Genomic DNA, 24,765 nt, shown 5'->3' with positions numbered 1-24,765 from the left:
CCATCTCCTCATCTCGCCTCATCTCATTCGCCATCTCATGCAAAGTCCTCCGAGGGCTTTGGGGGGTCGCCTGATCTGGCTTCACGCCTTCGGATCCAATTCTCCCACTGGCCGGTACCTGACTGCTGCACTGCACCTCATGCCTCCACCAGGCCGGACCTGCGACCCGTGAGCAGACCTCAATGTCGAGATATGTATGCGGAACATTGAGGGGAATCATGTTCGCTTGTACACTCGGTTAAGGTCTGTTCCACGTTCACCCGGTGAATCATTGCGGAAACCAAACATGTGTCTTTCGCTGCTCACAACGGTCTTCTAGAAGACGGCGTCGGAGGCGTCAACCCCACCACTGACGATGTATTGACAGCATTCGACATTGACGGAACAAATACGAAAAGAAGGCCATCATAACCGCCCACAAACCGTCCACCGACACGAAAACCCTGCTGCTTCCGCGCCAACAACAACTTACCAGAGAGGAAAATCTTTCAAAATCGAAAGCCCCTCACCTCCGCGGCTGCGCGGCTACTCCTGGCGCCGCCGGTGCCCACCCCGAAGATCATGAGCGACATCCAGACATCGATAGCGTCGTTTGCCTATCGGAACATCCCAACATGCGACCAAGAAGCCAACGAGTGGGACATCTCCCTCCCATCCAGATCCGGAAGCCGAGCCATCAAGCCCTCCCAAAGAGGTGAACAGAGCCAGACATCGAACCCCGCCGCCCAGCGCTCCCCGGTTGCCGCCGCCAATGGCATCTTCTCGAGATGTGATGAATCTCTCAGATCCCTGTCGTTTGCAAAGACTTGTCCACCAACATCTACCCAGCAGCACGATTTCGCCCGCAAAGTTGCTCCCGAATCATACGGTCAAATCAACAATCCATGCACCACCCATCATCAACGCACGAGCAGGTCAATGCAATGCAGTCCGCGATTTCTCGTCACCAACCGCCAAGACCCTCTCTGCCTTGGAAATCAATCTGCTAAAGCGTAGCAAACAACTCGCCCAACACGGTAGGTGGCTTCAACAATCGCTGCCGCCGGCTAACAAACATTCAACAACCCCCCTGTCCCTTGCTTGAACCCGTCGTGTCCGCCCGTCCCGGTCCTGGCCCGGTGTGATGCGCAGCCCCCAGGCCCCATCCCGGCCACCGCCCGCATGTCCATGTCCATCAATCCTTGCGGGGTTTTCCCTCTGCTTGCTCACCCGCGCATGTCTCGCGGCCCAGCCATTCTCTTCCCAAGAGTCGGGCACTTGCACATCTGCCATCTGCTCGATGGCATCGTACGAGCTGCGCGTGTGTACCTTACCTCACCTTGCCGTTGCGTAACTTGCCATCTCCCAACGGTGCGCCACTTCGAGGTCGTGGCACTTCTCCCTTCGACTGCAAAAATGTGTCTCACTATCGATGCAACCCCGTACGACCCAGCGGTGTGGGATCTGGGTCGAATATGCGGAGGACTTGGAGGTAGCATCGCCGACCTGCACCCGTCAGCACTACGCCCAAGAATAGCCAAACCGCCTTGGAAAAAACAATGACATTGATTGTGCTCCATGAATGATGAAACAGCAAGTCTGACAGGCAGGCGCATGTCTAAATTTGACATGTTTAAGAAGCATAATGATCCTCTTAACTGCGACAAAGTGCAAGTGGCAAAGACCGCCTGAGTTCTCTGTGTCTGCACGGCTGCAAGGTACACTTGAATTAGACTGCGTTCAAGTATGACAGCAGTAGACGAAGACGACGGTGGACTACGACGGTAGGTGACGACGGCAGAGAAGACGACGGCAGGGAAAAGTAGTCGCTCAAGCACAGGACAAGTACAGGGTCTCAATGGCAAAGGGTGATGATCTCGCAAGCAGCCCCATTCTCGTTTGCTCTATATCATTCTATGGCATTATCTCCTGGCCACGTCGGACGCGGAAACATCTTTGATTACTCTACAAATCCAAGCTCCACGGGCCTTGTACAGAGCTCCTCCGAAACCCCCAGGCGCCATCACAACAATCTCCTGTCAGGCTCCTTTCCCTTCGGGTGCATGCCATCATAATAATAGTCACGAGCGGGCTTTCCTCGTGGGCAGAAGCGATCATGATGCTGATCGCTCTTGCAAAAGCGGCAGCGACGGTCTCTGATAGCACAAACGTGCCCACTCTCCTGGCAAGGCCTGTTGCAGCGCCGGCAGATCTTTCCCCACGGTTTGTTGGTCAGGACCGAGAGGTTTCGGTCCCGGTGAAAGTTTGCGTACAGATTGAACGTGCCATCGCCCTCGGTTCTGCTCTTCTCTCTGTCTAGAGCCTCCATATTAGCAAGCATCATGGCTCCGCCGCGAGCACGGGTCGACGCTACTGCCATGCGATTTCGATCGTTGAGAAAGCCCGAAATGTCTTTGGCGCGGACAGAGTCAAAGATGACGAGGTCTGCCTCAGCGCTCATCGAGTTGTCGATAGTACGGACTGTGATCTTGCTCTTTATGATCCCCGAGGAGGTCATTCTGGCTATCTCATCGCGATACGCGTGTAGTTGAGCTGAGTAGGGCGTAAGGATCATAATGTCCGCGAGTTTTCCTGTGGTGCGGAGGTTCGGCAGGCCGTACTGAAATGCGTTGTAGGCAATCCAGAGGGCGCAATTGCGGTTGCCAATATTGATGTAGCCTGTACCGTGCTTGATAGACAGTGTGCTGCGGATGTCATACACCAAAGTGTTCGAAAATCCCATGTTAGGGCTCGGGTCCATCATCCAGCGCATAAAACGCTGGTAGATCTGCGCCTTCGGGTCGATTGAGAGAGGGTAGACGATGTGCATCTTGCCGGGGTAGATGTTGTTGTTCGCCCACACAGCAATGTCGCCGCGGTTCCTGCGATTATTGGAAAGGTGAGCAAGAACCTGCCCGCACATCTCTGCCCGCTTCAAGATCGACAGGTTGCGCTGTTGTCCAAAGACGCACAGCCATTCCGTGCGACCCCTGGCATGCTCAAAAGCCGTGTTCGTACTGATAGACAAGGGCTTGAACTGAGCGGTGTCGCCCATGGTCAGTACCAAGGCATCGGGGAATGACACCAGAGGAATCCACCATTGGCTTTCTGGGATACGACCGGCTTCATCAATGATGGCGAGGGCAGGTTTCCATTCGACAGCTTGGCGTTTGGGAAGTACTACCTTGGCGGTGTCCTTGAGCTGTCCCATGGCGAAGGGCGTTCCGACGAGGACATCGAAGCTGTCGATGGCCGTGACAATAATCTGGCGGCAGGCCTTTTGCCAATCAACATTACCTGGCATCTCCCTCCAGAAATCGGGGAACTTGTCGGGGTGCTGCGTGGCTAGGTTGATAGCTTTGGATGCGACTGAGTCAGGGGAGCGGATCATGTCGAGATCGCCTTTGGTGTCGCTTGCATGAGAAAGAAAAGAGTTGATGTGATTGGAGACAAAATCTCCCCAACAAGTTGTGGACGTAGCCTTGTTGCCATCTCTGGCAAGGCGATGGTCGCCGAGTGCATCTACCATACTGCGGTAGTAGGGTAGGCGACCAACGCGCACATCCTTTCCGCACTTTTCCTTCAAGAAGCGAAGGGCATCGTCGCAAAGCTCGTTGCTATGTACCGTCCATACCACCCGTTCTTGTGAAGGGCCTTTGGTAACTGCAGCAGCGATGAGGGCGGCGAAAGTAGTCTTGCCTGACCCGGGACCCCCCGTGTACATGGCGATGCCTCCAGGGACGTTCCGGAGACGACTCAAAAGCTCGCGTTGCGGCTTTTCGTCTTCTGGAAAACGAAGATTCTTGAGTTCAGGGAAGCGTTCGTGGAAATTGACGCACGTCATGGGATGATATTGCGGCAAAACAGCCGGGTTGAACTGCAGAGCGTAGGACCACCGGATCTCAAGATTGCTGCCTTTGCTAGCTTTCGCCATTGCCGACACTGCCTTCATCTCCATATGCGCTGTCGCATCGAACTCGTCAACGACTATACCAAGAACTCTGTGCTCCATTCTTGGGTTTTCTATGGATTGCGCCTCGTTCCTGTCGTCCTTGTCGTCCTTGTCGTCCGTCGTCCATGGGAAGGTGACTTTGACCGGAATTGGGCGCCTTCCAGGCTCGATATCGTTCTGCTGAGGGACCCAAGCCACAAAGTAGGCGTTCTGATACGAGGAACCCTCTGGCGGCGTGGTCCGCATGGCCTGCCAGGAAGACGAGCTGCTGCCACTGAGCACGACTTCGCTCGGCATACGGAGCCGCATGTATTTGAGCCTCGCCACCAAGTCCATAACGAACGCCTGATTGTCGTGAGAGGCACTGGCCGAGACGATGTCCTTGACGTACTGAGTTAACTGGGCGTCGGCATCTCCAGGCAGAACAGTCTTGAGAACGGCTTGAAACGTGTCGGAATTGACCACATCTTGCTGGCCAACGTCGACGAGGCCCGTTCCAGATTCGAACTGAGCTCGACGGTAGCCCCCAACGATATGCTTGCATATAGCCACCGAGTCGTTGCTATCCACGGAACCCATGGCGCGGATGCGTGTCTGCACGCTCTTCCCAAAGGTGATCCTGCACTCGTCTCCAATCTTCGGCAAGGCAGCAGCGGTTTCGGGCGACATCGGGACCACGGCCAAGTACTTCTGAATAGTACCATCAGGCACAAAGCCGTACTTCTGTTGCTCGATCCTCTTCTAGGCGGACGAGTTGTCTGGAAGCAGGGCGCACGGGAGATCGGTAGTGCGGAAAGGGTTGGTCTGCTCTTTCTGGCAAAGAGCCTCCTCCCTAGACGAGGCCTGAAGGCGCAGGACGTAGCTTCGATTGTCGGGGAAGACGAATGAGGCAGGGATGGGATGCTGCGGCCGGGGGAAGTCGTCATTGATCTTTCCATTTTCGTGAAGGTTCTCCAGCGATGACTTTGATGTCTTGAATAGACAGTCGAGGCCTTCGTCCACGACCTCACAGCTTTGAGGAGTCGAGTAGTGCTGCGACATAATCTCAACGTACTCTCGAGCGGTGCAGTACATAGCCTCAGGCATGTAGATGTTGATTCTGTCTCTGCCGCCTTGTCGAAAGATACCGAGCTCCGAGATTTGAGTGGCCTCGCTGGCTGCAGTCTCTGATAGAATGACCTTGCCGAGGTCTACTGGGAGAGAGAGATGAAAAGCAGTGGTGCCAAACCAGTCCTCCTGGCCGCAGCGGGGGTTGCCTGCCATGGCTGTGATAGGTATGGTGATTCGGGCGATTTTCTGAGAGGGCGTGATCGTTCCACGAGTCTCCACGGCAGTGATGGTGATTCGAAGCTCCGGTGTGGTGTATGCGCCGTATACAAAGGTGAAGTCCGTTACGAGACCACCCGCCTGGTTTAGACCGACGCTGTCCCAGCATTCCTTGTTGTATGCCAGGAGCAGAGAGTTTCCCACGCAGATGACGCAAGGTACTTCACGTCGTCGATATGCGTCGAAGAGAGGGTCGTGTCTCTTCTCTTGTCGGACGGGAAAACCGGTCGGCTCCTCGTCGTATTCGAAGAACCTAGACATGGTGTGCCTTGCGGAGAGGGACGACAGAGAAGAGGACGGCGGGCGCTAGCAGAGACGACGACGACGACGACAATGACGATGACAGAAGAGAAGACGACGGCGACAGTAGTGGAGGCGATGAAGACGGCGACAGAAAAAGTAGGAAGGACGGAAGCGGGAAGTATTTCAGCCAAGGAGGTTAGCGACTGGGTACCTAGGTGATGCTGCGGGAGAAGTCGCCGTCGCTGCGTCCGGGATGACAGCAGACGACAGTAGACGATGATCGGTACAGATGAGAGCAGAGAGAAGGAGAGGTCAAGGTTGAAGGAGGTAAGTCTTTCTGTTTGGAGGCGACTCGGGAGTTTGGGAAGGAAGCAAGTGGCCCAGGAAGTGAGTGATGAGGTAGTTGCGAGATGACGCACCCTCTAGCAGTGGGTGAGGTAGGAAAGAGGCAAGAAGCAACATCTCAGAAAGTGGCAGAGAATAAAAAGTCTTTTGGCAGAAACTTCTACGATGGTATCCACGAGTTAGACCTAACCCTAAGGGCAATCGTTCCCCGAGAGGAAAGGTGATGGTTTGCCCGAGTTTGAATCCAAAGTTGCCCGATCAAATATCTCTTTTGTGAACTTGTTTAATGGCAGGTAGCCTTGACTTGTGATTTGAACTTGCAGTCTTGAAAAGGCTTTGAACTTTCCTTGTTGTGTACTTTCGAAAGATGCAGAATTCTTTCCATCCATGAATCCCCCTAAAAGACCTGCATGTGACAAGAGGGTGCAGTGGTGCCTTTCAAAAATGAGCGCCTTCTAAACGGCCCATCCGGAAGCTTCCAATTCATTATTACTGAAACGCAAGTCCAAAGCCCTTTCCGGCTATGCAAGTCACCTGCAGCGCGGAGTGCCCGTCGGATGCCCTTGCATGGTGCCATTGTAAGCTTACTACCCCCACCCTTGTCAACGTTAGCCTTACAAGGAGCGAACACCTCCCAGTACTAGGTCGTCTGACCTCCCTCCATGATTGGATCCGGCTCTATCTTCCATCATCCCGCCTCTAAGCCTCCTTTTGAGGGCTGCTAAGCAGGTTCGCATTCCTTACTCAAGGCTGAATTACATTGCCTATTCCGTCCCAATGTAGGTAGAACTTGGCAAGAAGGAAGTTCGTGTTATTGTCAAGGGACGATTTCTGACGGATAAGCCATTGCCGATGTCAGACCTGGCCTCTTTCGGTGATGAACCCCGGCTCTGGAAGGGTTCATGTGAGACTCCTAGAGTTGCCTGAACCTCTTGGCACATCTATAAGAACGACGCTCAAGTTCATGATGATTGCTATTTTCTCTCGGATATACGACTGGAATATCTATCCTCCATCTTTTCATCGAAATATCTGCTCAAAAATGACAGCATACAACTCTCCTCGCCCTAAGACGATGAAGGGCGTCGTCTGGGAAGGCAAGCCTTACGAGATGGCCGTCAAGCACGACATCCCCGTCCCGCGCATCACTGAGCCCGAGGACGCCATCATCCGCATCACCACCTCGGCCATCTGCGGCAGCGACCTGCACACCTACCACGGCTTCTTCGGCAGCCATGAGGTGCCCTTCGCCATGGGCCACGAGGCCATGGGCATCGTCGAGGAAGTCGGCGATGCCGTCGACAGCTTCAAGGTAGGTGACCGCGTCGTCGTCGGGTTTCCTCAGGATGGCTACGTCCAGACCAAGAACAACCTCCAGCTTGAGCTCGTCAGCTATGGTTTTGGCCAAGACTTTGGAGGTATTGGTGGTTTGCAGAGTAAGTCTCATCCTTGGTTCCTTTACCCCCTTTTCTTCACCCGAGTGATACTAACACATACCCTAGCCGAGTACGTCCGCGTTCCCCACGCCGACTCCTCCCTCTTCAAAATCCCCAAACGCCTCCCGGACAAGGAATGGCTCTTCATCGGCGACATCTTCCCCACCGCCTGGGAAGGCCTCACCTGGTCAGGCTTCCAGCCCGGCGACACCGTCGCCGTCTTCGGCGCGGGCCCCGTCGGCCTCATGTGCGCCTACTCCGCCATCATCCGCGGCGCGTCCCTCGTCTACGTCGTCGACCACGTCCCGCAGCGTCTCGCCAAGGCCGCCGGCATCGGCGCCGTGCCCATCAACTTCGCGCGCGGCGGCGCCTCCGCGTCCGAGCAGATCCTCGCGCTGCAGCCCGGCGGCGTCAACCGCGCCGTCGACTGCTGCGGGCAGATGGCCGCCGTCAACGCCGAGCTGAAGCCGCAGCAGGACTACGTGCTGCGCGAGGCCGTCAAGGTCACGAGCTTCGGCGGCGGCATCGGCGTGCCGGGCGTGTACGCGTCGATGGAGAAGAGCGCGGGTGCGCCGAACGCGGATGAGATGCGCCCCGAGTTGAAGTTTCCATTTGCGGACGCGTGGTTCAAGAGTATCACGATCAAGCTCGGTATCGTAGAGTTGTTGGAGACGGTGCCGGCGCTGGTGAGGCTGATTGAGAATGGCAGGGCGAGGCCGGGGTTTGTGGTTACGAGCGAGGTGGATATTGACGAGGCGCCGAAGGCGTACGGCCGGTTTGACAAGAAGCTTGAGACCAAGGTACTTCTCCGAGGCCCTGGCCAAGAGGGTAGAGAGGAATTTGTATGGGAGGCTGAGCAGCAGAGCAACGGGGTCGTGGTTAATGGTGCTGACCAAAGGTATGTGCTTGGCCCCTTTTCTGTGGTATCGGAGACGAATGCTGACTGCCGAGCAGAATTTCTGGCAAGACCAAGAGAGTGAGACTCCATTAAGTTTCTGCATACTGGACGAACCCATGTCGGCGCATGTAGGCTTCTCCTTGTCATTCTGACATTTCACCGAACTGGTTACTCTTTCTAGGTAGCTTTTGGCAGTGGGAACGGGTGGGGGAGATCAGCGGACTTTGATCGACATCACGCGAATAGACTAGAAACCCCATGTGATGTCAACTTCATTTTCCTTATTTTCATAGTCTTCGTATATCTCGTCAATAGATCCCCAACCCCTTAAGAAAACGCAGGCTTCTGATCGGCGCCGTTGACGCCCGTCAAGTACGACACGCGGTCCTTGCAATAAAACTCGACAGCAGGCTTTCCTTCGAGACTCGCCTTCCCGTCGTCCAGTCCGCCAGCCTGGATTTCCTGATTAGCATCCTGCAGCGGTATGCTTTTCATTGCGGGAAGTTCCTTACCTTTATGCAGGTGACGTCCGGCATGAGATCGAGCTCGGTGTACAGACTGGAGCCGCAGCCGGAGCAGAAGAAGTGCCTGTTCTTCTTGCCTGAGTCGCCGGTGATGTCGTAGTACTTGGGCTCACCTGTAGATGTGTCAGTGCATGTCGCAATATCATGGAGATGCAGGGAGCTCACGTACCCTGGGTGACCTTGAACGCGGTGCGAGGGACGACGGCGTTGGAGGTGAAGGCGGAACCGCTCCACTAGACGTAAGTCAGCACTCTGAAAATCCCCGCGTCGTGACAATGATGAGGACGAAAACTTGCCTTCTGGCAATCAACACAGTGGCACAGGGCCGTCACCTGTGGCTCTTCTGCAGATTACATCAGTCGATCCGTTCGCCCGTAAGAAGCCTCAAGGTCCCGGACTCACCACTACTCTCGTACTTCACCGCCTTACACATGCAGCTGCCCTTAAGAACCATTTTCCTTTTCCTTTTCCTTCTCGCAAAGTGTGTTCCGTCAGTTCACTCGTCGTCGGTGTTCAATTTCAAATGATTCGGTGAAAGAAATGTGAGATTAATAGGGTCTGTCAGCGAAGGAGGAGAAAAAGAGGTTGAGGAAGTCCGATCCCCCATTTATATACACGTTTGAGAGTTTCGGCTAGCGCTGGAGCCGGCAACAAGGAAGCTGATCCCCGTCTTATCATGGGAATTGGCCACTACGCCGTGCCCATTTTCTGCTGCGGGGTTAGGTGATGTAAGTAGTTTGGGTGAGCATGGGCCCTTTTTTGAGGGGTGCGTGTGTTGTGTTTACCCCGCGGTTGGCGAACGAGTGTGTGTGTTTGGTCTGTTTGATCTGCTTCTCTACGAATCATCATACGGGGCTTACTTGATAACCGGTGGAGTTGGGGCTGTCAATTGCAGGGCGTGATGGATGCTTTTATCGCCGAGAAACATAAATTGTGACAATTCCCAGGGATTTATGGGGTTTGCATTTCTAAGCACGTGTCTGAAGGATTTGAATTGATTGCAGAAAACATGTTGTCTAAAAGGCGCGGGTGGCGCCGCGGCGGAAGGATTGATTCCAAAAAGGCTGGTTCTGCACCCCGCTATGCGGCGTGTTGACGTCCGCAGAGCAGCGGGACTCCACACGCGCGAACCGGGTCGGGGAATAAAATGGTCTGCCCCGCGGCTGCTCGGTTATTCCATGGGCGCGGAGGCCTGAATGACAAGTTGTCTTCAGCTAACATCGTGGGCGGGAATAATGGCGTGGTGGAGAGAGAAGGGTGAACTGCATTCGCGACGGACTGAGGCATAGAAGCCGATGGGTAAGTTGAATTCAATCATGTCTCAGCAACCTCAGTGAAGGAACCTGCGAAGAGTGGCCTTGCCTGAGCCTGCGCCGTCGTCAGATCTCCAACCGTTAATTCGCAGCACGTGCAGCAGGAAGTAGACAGAAGAGGCGACCAAAAGCAAAAGAGGAGGAAAAAAAGCCCGAAAGGAGATTCGAACCCAGAGGTGTCACAGCGTTGGATAGTATGATTACGAGTTGAGCTAGCATTGGGGCTATACTCGGCATATGCACGGCCACCTCTCCACCCGCTAGTTGTTCAGTCCAGATCCTAACCTCCTTACATACCTATAGTTTTCCAAGGCGGGCCTGAGGTATGTGTTCGTATTCAGCTTTTGAGTCCGACGAGTCTCCAATAGGCTCCTTGTCCCCCAAGGCAACCGTATTCTCTTGCTGGGTTTCCGTCTACTACGTTTGAAAAGGTGTGAATGTGCAATCGTTGCAAGCAGCGATCCTGGAGAGCGCTTCGAGAGACAAGTGGACGCCGAGCTGAGGCTGACTTATCTGCGGTGGTTCCAGGCTGGTTCTTTCCTTGCTGGACAAGTTGACCAAAGTACGGATATTGACTCAGTCAAATGCTTTGCGCGGAGCCCTCAGGCCGAGCATTTACCTCAAAAGTGGTGACGCAGTGAATTAAGGCAATGAAGTTGTTATTAGTGTATATCATTCCGGTGCTTTCTGGTCACACTGCCACCGATCTGGTCATGCTGTGTCTTGCCATCAGAAGTAAAGTAGCCGCCCATTGTGTGGCTCTCGGCCTCATGGTAACAATGGCTTCGTTGCCTTTAAGGTGACTCATAAGAGAGAGACGTACCGCAGAAGGCTTTGCAAGGTCCTCAGCCACTGAAAAGCCTGTTCTAACCACCCCTACTTAAGGCGCTGCTGCTCTCATCGTAATCAAGGTATTAGAGCAAGAAAAACTGATAAGTATTCATACCTCTATCATCAGCCATTTTGCTATATTAGCAGAGTCCTACGGCAGACCTTGGTAGAATTATACATAAATTATTAAAAGAAGGTAGGATGCCTTATCATTTAACGATATCTCACCTAACTGCTGTTCTAGAAACCAGAGAACACGAGACAAGCACCAATAGTCACAATGTGCAGACTCATTCCCAACTCTAGCCTCTTAGCTATGAAGCGCTCCGCGGTTGCCAGCCGCACTTATCATCGCCCCTCAACTACTGCGCCCGCTTACAACCGCTTCTCAACGACTTCTCGTGCTTACTTCCACCCGTGGATTCCTGGTTCTAATACATACCCTCAGACCGCAAAATGGCACGTTGAGCTATCCAACCAAGATGTCAAGAAGCTCCTCAAGGACTACGATCCTAAGAAGATGGAAGAGGACTTTATGTGCCGTGCTGAAGGACCCGATGAAATGGGGAATATTGTGTTTCATGTGTATCGACGTTACACCCGCGGGGAACAGCTTCGTCTGCAGATTGCGACTCAGGACGGTCGGGCAAGAATTGCAGAGATTACGTGGTAGACATTCAGACCGAGTGTTCAGGCTCCAGAATGGAGGGCGAAAAGGTTTGCTATAGAGATATGCAGAGAGTTTCTGGGTTGCGACATGAAGGGAGCAAAGTAGAGTATCTCTGCTTCTTCGGATAGGATAACGAGAAAACGTGGGCTACCATGCCATCAATGGCAGAAATTAATCCAAGCATTTCCAGGCAGGCAACCGCCAAGAAATTGAAACTGCCTTTTGCCATCAAAAATAACTGTCCTCCAGTGCTCTTATCATCTGGTTGTTCATGTACAGCCAGTTGCCCAGCTGCGTGCTCTGCTGATCTACATCCATGCCAAAGTCGCCGGGCATCGCAAATGAGTTACCGGGAATCCACCCATTGCTTGTAGACAGATCACCGAATGCACCGCCCATGACGGCCTCGGCGTCGTTTAGTTGTGAGAATGGTGTGTTAGCCAACCCCTGCGAGCTCGAATCCGGCGTCGGCATCACGTTCGCCTGAGACACTGACGACGGCATCATCAGAGACGCCGCAGCGCTTCCCCAGCCACCAAGGTTGGTGTCTTCAATCTGTTGTGAATCGTTCGCCTTCAACTTGATGTAACTGCAAGCGACGTCATAGAGGACCTTGAACAGCCGGACCTCCTTCTTGACGCCTGTCGAGAAGTCATCGGTCAGCAGCTGCTGTAGGGAGCCGATTAGACCACCGAGACGCTCGAGGTCTGCTTCATTACATGTCTCGATGACATGGCAGAAGAGAACGGTGAATGGGACGAATGGCGATTGAAGGAGAGCCCTGGAGTAGTTAGTTGGGACTTCTTGGTTTGCGCAAAGAATCGGGGTTGATCATACCAGTTGACGTATGTCTCGAGGAAGTCTTCGTCAAGCTTGTACATGATAGACATGCACTTTTCGTGCTCTTCGAGGGCTTGGCGGGCGCTGGCTATGCACTCCTTACCAAAGACGGTGCCCTCGCCCGGTTCGGCGGGAATTGCTCGGTATATCAGGCAGAACAATGACAGATGCGTGACCCTTGTGGTGCAAATAAAGGCTTCGAAAAATAAGTCTCCGACCGCGTCCTTCATTGCTTGCATGTAGCGCAGCTAAGACCAAGTTAGTCTAGATGTCGAGGACAACCGATTCAAAATCGGACTGTCAACCCGAAGGGGTTTCATTCACCTCATCCGGGGATGTTTTGCTCGTAAAGCCCTCGAGGATCGAGGCAAGCCTCCGTGCCCGTGCGGTTCTAACTTCTTGGGGTTGTATCAACGCGGCGGGACTATAGATTTGATCGTAGACCATGCCTTGAATCCTCGCCAGTTCTGTCCATTTTTGCAGCTGGCCAAAGATGGCCGTGTCTGCCCTTGGATTTGGTGCAAGTGCAGGAATGGTCACATCGGAATCGCGAATGGTTGATGATCGACCCAGTCGAAGGGAGAGGCCCTTCTCATGCATGTAAATCATCCAGAAAAGTCTGAGCTTCTCTTGCTTGGTCTCCGCGTCGTCGTTAGCCATGGCAACTATGCTGTGCATACCCAGTGTCTGGCTCATATGCGACGCAGTGGCAATGAAGTTCCATGCAGCGGATGGCTTGCAGGAGTCGAGACAGTACATGGCCTGTCGTGGGAATTAGCAACGGATCTTGCAACGGGCATGAGCACATACAGCCAACATCATAGCGCATGTGGTATCCATCGTTGACGGCAGATGGAACGGCAGACCCGAGAGTACGGTTTCGAGATTTGCGCGGCAAGTAGTCGCTTGCTCAGCGAAGTCTGACTTCTTAGTTGGATCGACAATCACGTTTTTGCATTCGAGAAATAGCCAGTACAGGCCTCCGTTGACGATGATGAGGTCTGCGTGGGTCACCTCCCCTGGGGAATAGACCTTGAGGAAGTAGTCGGTGAAAGATGAGTATGAGTTTGCTTCGTGATTCCAAAAGAATCTGACGCGAGGATGCTCTATGCGATGATTAGTACGCAACACCAAGCCGAAATATGAGCCAAGGATTCCATACCTTTGGCCATCCTGAGGCAGGTGAAAGCAGTTTCCACTGGAGGCATGGGCAGGTCTCGGAGTGTAGTGCCTGGCTCAAGCGTTCTGGCGTGCGGATAGAGGTACTCGGGCTCTTGCTCTCGCTTTTGGTTCCCAATAGTGCGACTGAGGGTGTCCAGGACGGAGGCCATCTCTCCTGTGACGTCGGCAGAGGGCTTGCTGCTGACAGCATCGCGAAGGAACCTGTTAGCGAATGCGGCTTGCGCAGAAAGAGACGATTCTCCCTCATATTCCAGTTTGGGTGTCAGAATCTTGCTCGTGTTGCCACTTGATGGTGATGGAACGGCTAAGGTTTCTGTCGGGGTACCGCGAGATGCCGGTGTTGCTGGCAAAGAGCGGTAAGGAAGGGCTGATGAGGTGGAGGGCTGGGAGTTGCCATCAATATTGCCCAAAGCATGGCCAAACTCCTCGAGCTTTTTGGCGATATAGTCGATTTTTCGTTCACTTTGCGATTGATTAGATCTAAAAGGTGGTCCATGAAGGTGCTGCACCACTTACTACACCTCTGAAATGAAGACGCGCTGTCGTCGTTCCTTGGGTTTCTGCCTCTCAGGATAGGTACAGGGAACATCAATGCGGATGCAGTACGAGCACGGTTGTCGGCGATTACATTTCACCAGTTGAGCCGTCAGTTCAGCGAACGGCTTCTGAAACGACGAGCAGAACACACCTTACGACGACGACAGCGGTCGCACTGGACGAGGCACGTCAGTATCAAATGCGCCATACCGAGATACCTAGTGCCAATTTACAGAGATTTTGGACAAGGGAAGCTCATCATCTTCCTCGTGGTCTTCGAGGGAGTCCATCGGATCAAGGGCGCTGCTGCCGGTTCCCGGATCGGTTTCCATCCTTTCAACGAGACCCAATACCCTGGAACTGGGAGAATGATTGGACCAACAAGTCAGTGCGGAGGAGAGTGATGTGTCGTCGATTGAGATGAACGCTGGAAAAGGGATGGCGGCGGTGCGGCGGTTGTCATGCAGCGAAGCGAAGCGCAGTGGTGCGGAGCGGAGAGCAATGAAAGCGAGGCCCGCATTCGTAATTCGTAACTCGCGACGTGTTGCCTTTTTTTGCGCAGCTGGTGCGGAGGTGAAGTTGACTTATGCGCAGCGAGAGCGATACGCAACGCGAAACCGAGAAAAAATAAGGTACGGAAGCGTGGACTTTCTGGGAATTGTGGACCTTTTGGGTGAATCTATGGAAGGCATAGGGTTGGCCGCGGGGTCCGACTCTGGCAAACCCCGGGTCTCTTGACGCGGTCGTTATCTTGAAAGCAGTGATTTGAATGACGTCCAAGTCTGACAATCTCCTTGATGACAGTTTTCCCGTCATTTGCCATTGCGATAGTGGCTGAATACGCGTGTTTTGTGGAATTCGACATGGGGTGCGGAATCGAGGAATCTTGGCAGCCCGCGCTCCGTTGGTGGCAGCTGCTTCGGCCGCGCCTGCTTGGCATGCCGCACCACCGCCCGCCCCAGGTCCAGCGCGGGACGGAAGGAGATCCCGAGCAGCTGGGTCCTTCCATTCCCATGGATAGGAATTCACCCAAGGCAGGTGCCTTACCACAGGGCAGGAGAGGAGCGCAGCTGGAACCTAATCCGGGCCGCAGCGGGGTGTTTTCCCACGACGCCCTCTTTCGGCAGGCACCTTCCATGATTAGGTTCGCTCTGAGACGCGAGATTCGTATTTGAGAGGCTGTCGACTACACTCCTTTGCGAGCCGTGCATACGGTTCGCACCTCGCCCACTCTTTCCCTTTTATTACGCGGCGACAATCAGCAACAACGTTATACTTTGTCTGCTCCGTCTGAACTTGCCCGCTTTCATCCCTTTTTGATCTGGTTCGCTTTTTCCTCCCCTTCTCATTAGATAAACCTTAGTGCTCCCCCCTCTCCCACCTGGGCCGAATTGCTTCCTCCTGTGTCGTTACTCGCCCTTCTCCGCGAGACGTACGCCAAGACAAGACATGGAGAAGCAAAACGTTTCCTCGAGTTCAGCGTCCACCGACTCATCGAAGCACCCCGATAACACCGACGAGAAGACGACGAGTGGCTTTGGAGGCTTTCTGGTCAGCCGAGAAATTGTGATGGCTCGCTTATTAGCACTGACATGAGTTGCAGAGAGTCTTCAGATATGGAGAACCAATCGACTATGTTCTCGAGACCATTGGCATTCTCGCCGCTGTTGGGTCTGGTGTAGCCCTGGCCATGATGAACCTGATCATCGGCGAGTTAATGGACATCATGAGTGACGTGTCAACGATCACCGCCAACCCTGACAAGTTTATGGCGGCTGTGAGCAAGAATGCGTAGGCAGGCATGATCAACAAACCCGGGAATCCGCCATCTGACATGCACAGGCTCTATTTCGTCTACATCGGCATCGCCCGCTTCGCCACAACGTACATCTACTCGGCTCTCTTCACCTACGTCGCCTTCAAGTTGACCCGCAACGTTCGACGGACCTACCTCCAAGCTGCCCTCAGCCAGGAAATCAGTTTCTTCGACCACGGCACTGCTGGTTCCATCGCCATGCAAGCAACGACGAACGGAAAACTCATCCAGTCTGGAATTGCTGAGAAGCTTGGCCTCTTTTTCTCTTCGGTCTCCACGTTCTTCGCTGCCTTCATCATCGCTTTCGTAAGCCAATGGAAACTGACACTCATCATTATCTCCATCGTTCCGGCCATTGTTCTTGTCAGTGGTGCCATGGCGGCTGTCGACTCTGGCTTTGAAACCAAGATCTTGCAGTCCAACGCACAAGCAGGAACCTACGCTGAGAGCGCCCTGGGAAGCATTCGTGCTATCAAAGCCTTCAGCTTGGAGTCTCGCATCATGCAGAAGTACAGCTCGTATCTCGACCAATCGCGGGTCATCGGCAACAAGAAGAGTCCTATCTATGGTGTGATGTTTGGGTGGCAGTACTTCGTGGTTTACGCTGGCATGGCTTTGGCCTTTTGGCAGGGTATTGCAATGATTGCGCGCAAGGAGGTGGACGGCATTGGCACGGTCTTCACGTAGGCTCAACTGCAAGTCTTTCAATAATCGCTCTGCTGACCAAAAGCTCATAGGGTCTTGTTCTCTGTTATCATCGCCTCGACTTCCATCAACGGTGTAGCCCCTCACCTGATGGCGTTCAGTCGTGCTGCTACCTCCGCTTCGGAACTCTTCACTTTGATAGATAGAAAGTCCAACATCAATCCGTTCGACGAATCCGGTCAAGTCCCCAGCCAGGTTTCAGGGCATATTGACATCAAAGGACTGACATTCAGCTATCCCACGCGACCGGACACCCGAGTTCTCGAGGACTATTCTCTGAGCATCCCCGCTGGCAAAGTGACAGCTCTTGTGGTATGTTGAGATCGCGATATCTGATCGAAACGTTGCTTACAACATCGTAGGGATCCAGCGGCTCAGGGAAGAGTACCATCATCGGCCTCCTGGAGAGATGGTACGATCCTGCTTCCGGTTTCATCAGCCTCGATGGAATCAACATCCGTGACTTGAGCCTTGGTTGGTTGCGCACGACGATGAGACTTGTTCAGCAGGTATGTGGCATGCTCCGAAACCAAGTCCAAAACATGATTGGAATCCTGACCTCAAATAGGAGCCTGTTCTCTTCAACGGTACCGTCTTCGAGAACATCGTCAACGGCCTGGTCGGAACCCCTTTGGAGAATGCCTCACGAGAGGATCAACTTCAGCGCGTCAAGGAAGCAGCCAAGGTCGCGTTTGCCGATGAATTCATCAGCAACCTGCCCGAAGGATATGATACCCGAATTGGCGAGAGGGGTGGACTGCTGTCCGGTGGCCAGAAACAACGTATCGCCATTGCACGAAGCGTTATCTCCGAGCCCAAAATACTCCTACTTGACGAAGCAACAAGTGCGCTGGACCCTCATGCTGAAGGGATTGTGCAACAAGCTCTGGACAGCGCTTCCAAGAACCGGACTACCGTCGTTATTGCCCACAAACTTGCAACCATCCGAAACGCAGACAACATTGTGGTGATGAACAAGGGCAAGATCGTGGAGCAAGGAAAGCATGATGAGCTAGTTGCACTGGGTGGGAACTACGCCAAGCTCGTGAAAGCGCAAGATCTTTCTGTCAAGGAGAAGGGGAGCACTGACGAGAGTTCCGAAGACGACTCGACTGAGGCAGCTGAGCCCGTTCAATCCCTGGCCAAGTATGACACGGAGGCAGCGCAACGACTCGTCTCGTTCAAAGACAAGGACGACTTCAAACTATACAAGCAGACCAATCTTGTGCACACGATCGTCAAGCTCATCCGCTCTACATCTGAGATCAAGATGTGGTACGGCAGTGCCTTCGTCGTCTGTGTTCTCGGAGGTAAGTCTAGTGGCCAGCCCACGATAGGCGCTACGCGCTAACCCACCTTCAGCTGCTGTCTACCCCGGACAGACTCTTCTTCTGTCTCAGGTCATGGACGTGTTTACCTCCCCCGACATGCTCAAGCGCGGCAACTTTATCGCTCTGATGTACTTCGTCATGTCCATAGGTACTCTAACTGTCTACTACATCATGGGCTGGACAACGAACGTGATTGCTCAGGTACGCTCTCTGATTTTATTGGTGTAAACTTTCACTAACCTCTTACAGACTCTCAGCCAGAAGGTTCGCAAGGGTCTCCTTAACGGAATGCTAAGGCAGGACCTTCGTTTCTTCGACCGAGCTGAGAACACAGTTGGCGCTTTCAACAGCCGAATCGATTCCATGGCACAAGCGATCTTAGAACTGATGGGATTCAACGTCGCTCTCGCCTTCCTGTCATTTGTCAATGTCGTCGCCAGCAGCATCCTTGCGATCGCAGTGTCTTGGAAGCTTGGCCTTGTCGGTGTTTTCGCAGGCATGCCACCTCTCCTCGGAGCAGGCTTCGCCCGTATTCGTATTGAAACGAAGCTCGACGCCGAGGTCGACGCGAAGTTCTCAACAAGTGCCTCTTTGGCATCCGAGACCGTCAACGCAATCCGCACGGTCTCCTCTCTTGCTATTGAGAAGAGCGTGATTCAACGATACACGAATGAGCTCGACAACGCCATCTCAAGCTCGACCCTTCCGCTTTTCAACATGATGATTTGGTTCGCCCTTACTCAATCCATCGAGTTTTTCATTCTAGCCCTAGGATTCTGGTGGGGATCACGTCTTGTTTCGGAAGGCGAGATCAACTTCTCCCAATTCATCATCTCCTTCATGGGTGTTTTCTTCTCCGGTCAGGCTGCGGGCATGATCTTCAGTTTCTCCAGCAGTAAGTAGATATCTCTGATGCTATGGCTCATAGTCTCTAACCACAGTGTCTTCCCAGGTTTCACCAAGGCCAATTTCGCTGCCAACTATTACTTCTGGCTGATGGGTCTCCAGCCCACGATTCAAGACACCCAAGAAAACAGTGACAAGGGCCCTCCTGATGGTTGCAGCTCCTATGGCTTCGACAATGTCCAGTTTTCATACCCCTTGGCCCCAGACACCAGGGTACTCAAGGGTGTTACTTTGAAAGTGAGTTATCCCCATTTGACATTGGTGAACAAGAAGACTGACATTTGGTTCCCAAAAGATCGATCGCGGCCAGTTTGTCGCTTTTGTCGGCGCCTCAGGTTGCGGCAAGAGCACCATGATTTCCCTTCTCCAACGATTCTACGATCCTACTAGCGGCACGATCACCATTGATGAATCTACGCCCCTCACAGCGATCAGTCCTCGCCTTTATCGCAACAAGCTGGCTCTTGTGCAGCAAGAACCTACCCTCTTCCCGGGCAGCATCCGCGAGAACATTGCGGCAGGAATCGACCTCCCAACAGAAGCTTCCGAAGCTTCCGACGAGAAGGCGGTTCTGGTGGATGACAGCGTGATCGAAGCAGCATGCCGCGCAGCCAACGCGTGGGACTTTGTCAGCTCTCTTCCCGAAGGCCTCAACACCCCCTGTGGACAGGGTGGAAACCAACTTTCCGGTGGTCAGAGACAACGCATCGCCATTGCTAGGGCCTTGGTTCGGGACCCCAGTGTCATTCTACTGGACGAGGCCACCAGTGCACTCGACACCGAATCGGAAAAGGTCGTCCAGAAAGCCCTTATAGAAGCTGCAGCTACGGGCGATCGCATCACCATCGCCGTGGCGCACCGCCTCTCCACGATCCGTGACGCAGACAGGATCTGCGTCTTCTACGGCGGCCGCATCGTCGAAACGGGAACTCACAATGAACTTATCGAGAAAGGCGGGATGTACAAGAAGATGTGCGAGGCGCAGAGTCTGGATAGAGCTGCGTAGGGCTTAGACTTTTCTTGATGGACGCAGGTCCGAATCTGGATGTGTCTTTCGTCATTGTCAGCGTTGCATCGCATGGCGGATACCTAATGTGTACTTTCAATTCTTGTAAAGCATTTAGACTTTTAGAATGAGAAGAGATGGAATCTTCTTTGGCTTGCCTAATCGGGAAAGTCGAAGTCCTGGTGTACTTTTCGCCGCGAAGGATGTCATGTGGGGAAGCCAAGAGTGGCCTTCGCCGAATCCTGGCCCTTTGTTCCTTTAGGCGTATGCCTGCGGATGTGATGGGCGAAACATTAAAGTCCGACGGGGTATTTCCTTTAACGGGAGAACTCCCATCGCTTGAAGAGGCTTCAGCGTCTAATGTGATGGGTCTTGGCCGTTGTCCACTCCATTTACGGGAGGTTCAACGGCGAAATCGGCAAGCCACTTACTTGCATCGATGCTGATCAGTCCCTGATGTTCCGGGGCCGGGGTTTTGGATCTGGTGGGGGGTCGAATTGACGTCAGCTGAGCCACACTCATGATGCTGCTTGGGCAGACAGATCATGGAGTCTAGGCGTCTAAGAACAGCTTCATGAATTGTGTCCAAAAAGGCATATAAGGAGAACTGCGGCGGACAAGATGTCCTGGATTTTCAGCCAGTTATCACAAAGCATCTTTGAAGCACATACCGAATACATCGCTGCAACCACACAAAACGTACGTCTCCATCTATTGAAATTGCCGTGTTCAAAACTGACACTGCCATCACAGACAGATATCTTCACGACCATAACCAAGCAATAACACATCTCATAACCTCAAACTAATCCTTCCGGAGGGTAAAGAAGAAAACACACGACCAATCATGGGTTCCTGCTCTAGCAAGTCCGGCGATCCCTACCAGTGGGGCTACATTGACGACGGCAAGGGCTGGACGGCGCGCCCGCGGTCCGAGTACATGAAGACGCCGGCGTACAACAAACATCTGCGGAGGCAGATGAGGGAGGAGTCGTATGCTAGGGGAGGGAATGGGCATATTTCCATGGCGGAGCAGTCGAGGAAGCAGTGGTGACGAGTGAGAGCAGTCGTTAGGAGAACGGAAGGAGAAAGCTTGAGGACAGATGTATGAGGAAAGGATCTATTTAGAATCTAGTTGCCGGATTTTATCTCAATTTCTACAATCGGTTTGTCTGATGAGACTTAGAGACTTGTATTCCAACATGCTCTTCTGGCTTGCCAAGGTTGCCTCACTATCCTGAGCCAGGGCACGCTAAGAAGTCTCACTTTCCCTCCCGGTGCTCCTTCAGCAAGGCTTCGAGAAGTTCAACCTGGCCCTTGCGAACAGCAAGCGACCCGATCGTCTCCCTGGCCACGGACCGGTCACACTCCGCCGGCTTCCTCGTCCCGTCCTCCGATCTAATGCCAAACGACATACCGGGCGTCGGAACAAAGCAGTTATCCTGGCTCCTCGCCGCACGCAGCTGGCAAACCTCATTCTTACGGCACGTGTCGTCACACTCGGGCACGTTCCACCCGCGTGTCCTGCGCGCCCAGTACGCCTCAAACGCAGCTGGGTCATTCTCCAGCGCGACGGTGACGTTATGCCAGAACGCTGGGGTCAGCTCCGCGCCCGCAGGGACGGGAGTGTCAAGGAGGACGCCGAAGGTCTCCTTGGCGGCGTAGGAGCGCTTCCACGCGGGCCCGGTGGTTTGGAAGGTCGGGTCGGTCATGTCGGCAACGTAGGTCTCGATGTCGAGGATGCCGAAGGTGATGGGATCGATGGTGTAGAGGCGGAAGGCGGGCATGCCGGAGAGGGGGGTCATGGAGGGAGCGATGTAGGATGTTGCGACGGCGTTGGAGGCGGTGCGGTTGTTGTAGTTGGAGTAGCTGATTTGGAAGTGGTCGAGGTGGGTGTGTCCTGGGCTATTGTCAGCTTAGATGGTGGTCGTCTGAGAAGGAGAATACTTGCCGAAGAAGAGTCCAGCAATGGTATCCTTGTACCGGTTCACGACTTGATCGAAGTAGTTCGACCCATCGTGGAGTGCATCAGACGTGCCCATGGGCATATGCCCAACCAGAAGCACGCGCTCGCCAGCCTTCTCCGCTGCATCGAGCTCCCCGACGAGCCACTTGAGATGATCACTCGGATCCCTCTGCACATACTTGTACATCCAGAAGTTGAGCGTGTACCAAAAGTTCGTCGACACCGAAATCACCCTCAACCCGTCCCTGGGCGTCTTGACCGAGTACGCACCAACGGCCTTCGCCTCCGCAGGCGACCCGATCCACCTGCTCCACGCCTCGGAGACGACTTCGTACAGCCACTGCGCGCCAGCGCCGAGGTGTGTCGGCGGGATGGCGTTCGCGGGCGACATCTCGTGGTTGCCGACGGTGCCGTAGATCTGCAGGCCCGCGTCGGACATGTGCTGGTACGCCATGCTGATCTCGGCGGAGTTCTGGGCGACGGTGGTGTTCCAGATGGCGTGGTCGACGATGTCGCCGGTGAAGAGGGCAAAGTCGGGGGAGAGGGCGTTGATGGCGGCGTACATGCTCTGTTCGAGGCTCAGGGGGGCGCCGCAGTTGTGGTCGCCGAAGGGGCCGGCGGGAAAGTCGTTGTTGCCAGGCTCATCGGCGGGGGTGTACGGTCTGATGATGGAGCGTTAGAGCTTCGTGATAGGGAGGCTTCGGGGACAGAGCTTGGGAGTACCTGCAGCACATCGGCTTGGAGCAGTTGGCGTTGGAGCCGGTGACGTAGAGAAGGTCGATGTGGATGTCTGAGAAATGAGCGACCTTGAAAGGGGCGGGTTTTGTTCCGTTTGAGGAGGTGTTTGCCAGGGGAGGTGAGCTGATAGTCTTGGGGGGCATGGGAACGATGTACGGCTCAACCTCAGGGTAGTCACAGAGGCCCAAGTATAGTTGTACAGAAGACCTGAGCTGTCTTACTGCCCAGGGTGAGATCGCGGAGACTTGCAGCAATCACGGGGCCTTCCAGAGCTAGAGTCCCGTTACAGACGTCTTCATCTTCGGACTTAATGTGCACCTTGTTAGTCTGAACAGGCGTGAATCTTGAGAGGAACTTACGGAAGCTGCATTGCAGAGCTTCTGCAGAGCGCCGACGAAAGCATCGTCACCAAAGTTTGCGAGCGTCCTCAAAATGAGAAGAATTCCCTAAAGAGACATGAGAACAACTTCGTGGCGGTTTAAGGAAGGAAGGTATGTGCTCTGACTTACCTGGCATCCCAGGCAGTTGTTGTTCCCTGTGAGACTGTCCCATATGCCTTCGACCGATTGCGGAATATCCACATCGGGGATGGCTGCTTGTCGGGCGACTGCGATGCTACTGGATGGCTTGGCTTCAAGGTAGCCAGAAAGGGCCCAAGTGCACAGGGCTTGTCCCGCGATCGAAAAGATTGCCGTAGCCTTTTTCATCTCGGCGGCTGATGGAGGTTTGAAAAGAGTGTAGAGTAGTTCCGAGACACAGAGAACAGAAACGAGTGTGGTGAGCAGTGAGTGAAGGTTTCTATTCCGAGGATCGTGATGGAAATCGGCTCCATGTTATAGGACGACGGAAACTGGCAATTAGTTCACCTACCGCGATCGCATGTCGGTTGGCCCGCTTCGCTACCTCGAGCGGACCGCAGTGGATAGCAACAGTCTGCCCGACTCCGTTCCTCTTGGCACCCGAATTTGTGCAAGCTGGCGATCATATTAAGCGAGTGCGAGACCAGAAGACACCATACTCATCGGCCGGGCCGGAGGCGGCTTGATACTCCGACTTACTAGGTCTGTCTGGCCTCTCACGTCGAAGTGCTGATGCTATCTTGGAGCCTTTTGATGGATTAATATCTGATGAATTGAGAAGATCAGCCAAGGCTCATTGATTTCAATTTCGTATCGCGAAATGGAGCTTCGGTATTCGGAGTTGGTCTCGCAGTTCACCATTGGTCACCGTTTCGAATCGCAGGAGGTGACCATTGCACCACAGAACCCCAAAAATGAATACCCCTTTTCTCATCAAAATGGAGTTGATGATATCCTCCCTTAGCTACACTTGCTTATGATCGTGATAATACATTGCAGCGTGTCACTCGAAGCCGAGGCGCAGGCACAAGCTGAACTCAATTGAGAACAACTGAAGTTAAGCCAAAGAGGCTTTGACAGTCAGTATTCCCTTTCAAAAGAAAAGCATACGGTATGTGGAATGAGAGAGCCTGCTGTTGAATGATTTCGGTCCTCGGCAAGGTTGCTTGAGGCTGTTAGTGCTGCTTCCGTATTACGGGGCCCACTCCTCGGTCCTCGGGTCTTGGCGAGACGGACCGTTGCGGTGTGTCCGGGGTCCGCAGGCTTTCAAGTGCTATGTTGAACTCCATTCTGTGCCGAGGGCCGTTTATTTTACATCACAAAAGTTCGAGTGGGGACCTCTCTCCAATGTAGAAATCTTTCGCCGGGAGAGGTCATCCATTCAAATGTTAAACCCGTAGCGCGCGGTACCTTATTTAATCAGTACGACTTGGGCCGATGACAAATCCGCCCAAACGTCATGCACCCTTTTACTCCTAACAGCGAATCGACATCATCTGAGTAATACCTAGCGTAACGGTCTCCAGATCTAGCCGAATTAGGGAAACCTAATCTCCGTCGAGTTTGGCGCAAAGTGCAGCTTTCAGCCAGAGTTCTATCCTTTGTCAGATTAGTCTACGCTAATTCCGTACGACACCGAGAATAATAGTCGTAAATGGTGGTGTTCAGAGTATGAGATGTAATCAAGCATTTGTTGTCCGTTTTTACAAATCACGCTAATGGCCAGCCTAACCGTCAGCAACCTTAGTAGCACCTTGGCAGACTATTTAGACATGCGGACTTGCATCTAGGGACTGAATTATCACTATGGCTTCTGGTCATTGCATCTTTTTGACATTACATCGCAAACCAATTACCCTACC

General features: G+C 53.6%; 9 protein-coding genes across 9 annotated transcripts; 4 read left to right on the top strand and 5 right to left on the bottom strand.

Annotated features, from left to right (window-relative positions):
- Positions 1 to 2,002: 2,002 nt before the first annotated feature.
- On the bottom strand, positions 2,003 to 4,600 carry GCG54_00009052 (uncharacterized protein; the record flags this gene model as incomplete). The annotated part of the gene is made up of 1 exon (XM_045409002.1): positions 2,003 to 4,600. One exon carries the CDS (start codon positions 4,598 to 4,600, stop codon positions 2,003 to 2,005), a length of 2,598 nt encoding a protein of 865 aa, XP_045256247.1.
- A 72-nt stretch (positions 4,601 to 4,672) lies between these two features.
- Positions 4,673 to 5,518, bottom strand: GCG54_00009051 (uncharacterized protein; the record flags this gene model as incomplete). The annotated part of the gene is made up of 1 exon (XM_045409001.1): positions 4,673 to 5,518. The coding sequence occupies one exon, from the start codon at positions 5,516 to 5,518 to the stop codon at positions 4,673 to 4,675; it is 846 nt and encodes a 281-aa protein (XP_045256246.1).
- Positions 5,519 to 6,887: 1,369 nt separating this feature from the next.
- Positions 6,888 to 8,272, top strand: GCG54_00009050 (S-(hydroxymethyl)glutathione dehydrogenase; the record flags this gene model as incomplete). The annotated part of the gene is made up of 3 exons (XM_045409000.1): positions 6,888 to 7,281; positions 7,348 to 8,179; positions 8,236 to 8,272. 3 exons carry the CDS (start codon positions 6,888 to 6,890, stop codon positions 8,270 to 8,272), a joined length of 1,263 nt encoding a protein of 420 aa, XP_045256245.1.
- Positions 8,273 to 8,506: 234 nt separating this feature from the next.
- On the bottom strand, positions 8,507 to 9,157 carry GCG54_00009049 (uncharacterized protein; the record flags this gene model as incomplete). The annotated part of the gene is given in 5 exon segments (XM_045408999.1): positions 8,507 to 8,632; positions 8,692 to 8,816; positions 8,873 to 8,936; positions 8,955 to 9,046; positions 9,106 to 9,157. The coding sequence occupies 5 exon segments, from the start codon at positions 9,155 to 9,157 to the stop codon at positions 8,507 to 8,509; spliced, it is 459 nt and encodes a 152-aa protein (XP_045256244.1).
- Positions 9,158 to 11,127: 1,970 nt separating this feature from the next.
- GCG54_00009048 (uncharacterized protein) lies at positions 11,128 to 11,520 on the top strand (the record flags this gene model as incomplete). Its single annotated transcript, XM_045408998.1, has 1 exon — positions 11,128 to 11,520. One exon carries the CDS (start codon positions 11,128 to 11,130, stop codon positions 11,518 to 11,520), a length of 393 nt encoding a protein of 130 aa, XP_045256243.1.
- Positions 11,521 to 11,745: 225 nt separating this feature from the next.
- Positions 11,746 to 14,408, bottom strand: GCG54_00009047 (uncharacterized protein; the record flags this gene model as incomplete). The annotated part of the gene is made up of 7 exons (XM_045408997.1): positions 11,746 to 12,298; positions 12,355 to 12,605; positions 12,682 to 13,119; positions 13,168 to 13,463; positions 13,520 to 14,001; positions 14,056 to 14,204; positions 14,310 to 14,408. 7 exons carry the CDS (start codon positions 14,406 to 14,408, stop codon positions 11,746 to 11,748), a joined length of 2,268 nt encoding a protein of 755 aa, XP_045256242.1.
- Positions 14,409 to 15,525: 1,117 nt separating this feature from the next.
- On the top strand, positions 15,526 to 19,840 carry GCG54_00009046 (Leptomycin B resistance protein pmd1; the record flags this gene model as incomplete). Its single annotated transcript, XM_045408996.1, has 10 exons — positions 15,526 to 15,627; positions 15,680 to 15,867; positions 15,919 to 16,575; positions 16,630 to 16,909; positions 16,960 to 17,106; positions 17,166 to 17,907; positions 17,960 to 18,129; positions 18,178 to 18,823; positions 18,881 to 19,071; positions 19,130 to 19,840. 10 exons carry the CDS (start codon positions 15,526 to 15,528, stop codon positions 19,838 to 19,840), a joined length of 3,834 nt encoding a protein of 1,277 aa, XP_045256241.1.
- Positions 19,841 to 20,687: 847 nt separating this feature from the next.
- On the top strand, positions 20,688 to 20,894 carry GCG54_00009045 (uncharacterized protein; the record flags this gene model as incomplete). The annotated part of the gene is made up of 1 exon (XM_045408995.1): positions 20,688 to 20,894. The coding sequence occupies one exon, from the start codon at positions 20,688 to 20,690 to the stop codon at positions 20,892 to 20,894; it is 207 nt and encodes a 68-aa protein (XP_045256240.1).
- A 208-nt stretch (positions 20,895 to 21,102) lies between these two features.
- Positions 21,103 to 23,251, bottom strand: GCG54_00009044 (putative sphingomyelin phosphodiesterase asm-3; the record flags this gene model as incomplete). The annotated part of the gene is made up of 6 exons (XM_045408994.1): positions 21,103 to 21,745; positions 21,788 to 22,468; positions 22,530 to 22,764; positions 22,790 to 22,871; positions 22,904 to 22,990; positions 23,054 to 23,251. The coding sequence occupies 6 exons, from the start codon at positions 23,249 to 23,251 to the stop codon at positions 21,103 to 21,105; spliced, it is 1,926 nt and encodes a 641-aa protein (XP_045256239.1).
- Between the last annotated feature and the right edge of the window lie 1,514 nt (positions 23,252 to 24,765).

This window comes from Colletotrichum gloeosporioides (assembly GCF_011800055.1).
Source record: "Colletotrichum gloeosporioides strain Lc1 chromosome Unknown consensus_117, whole genome shotgun sequence".
Taxonomy (NCBI): Eukaryota; Fungi; Ascomycota; class Sordariomycetes; order Glomerellales; family Glomerellaceae; genus Colletotrichum; species Colletotrichum gloeosporioides.
This window is presented reverse-complemented; position numbering and strand designations above follow the sequence as displayed.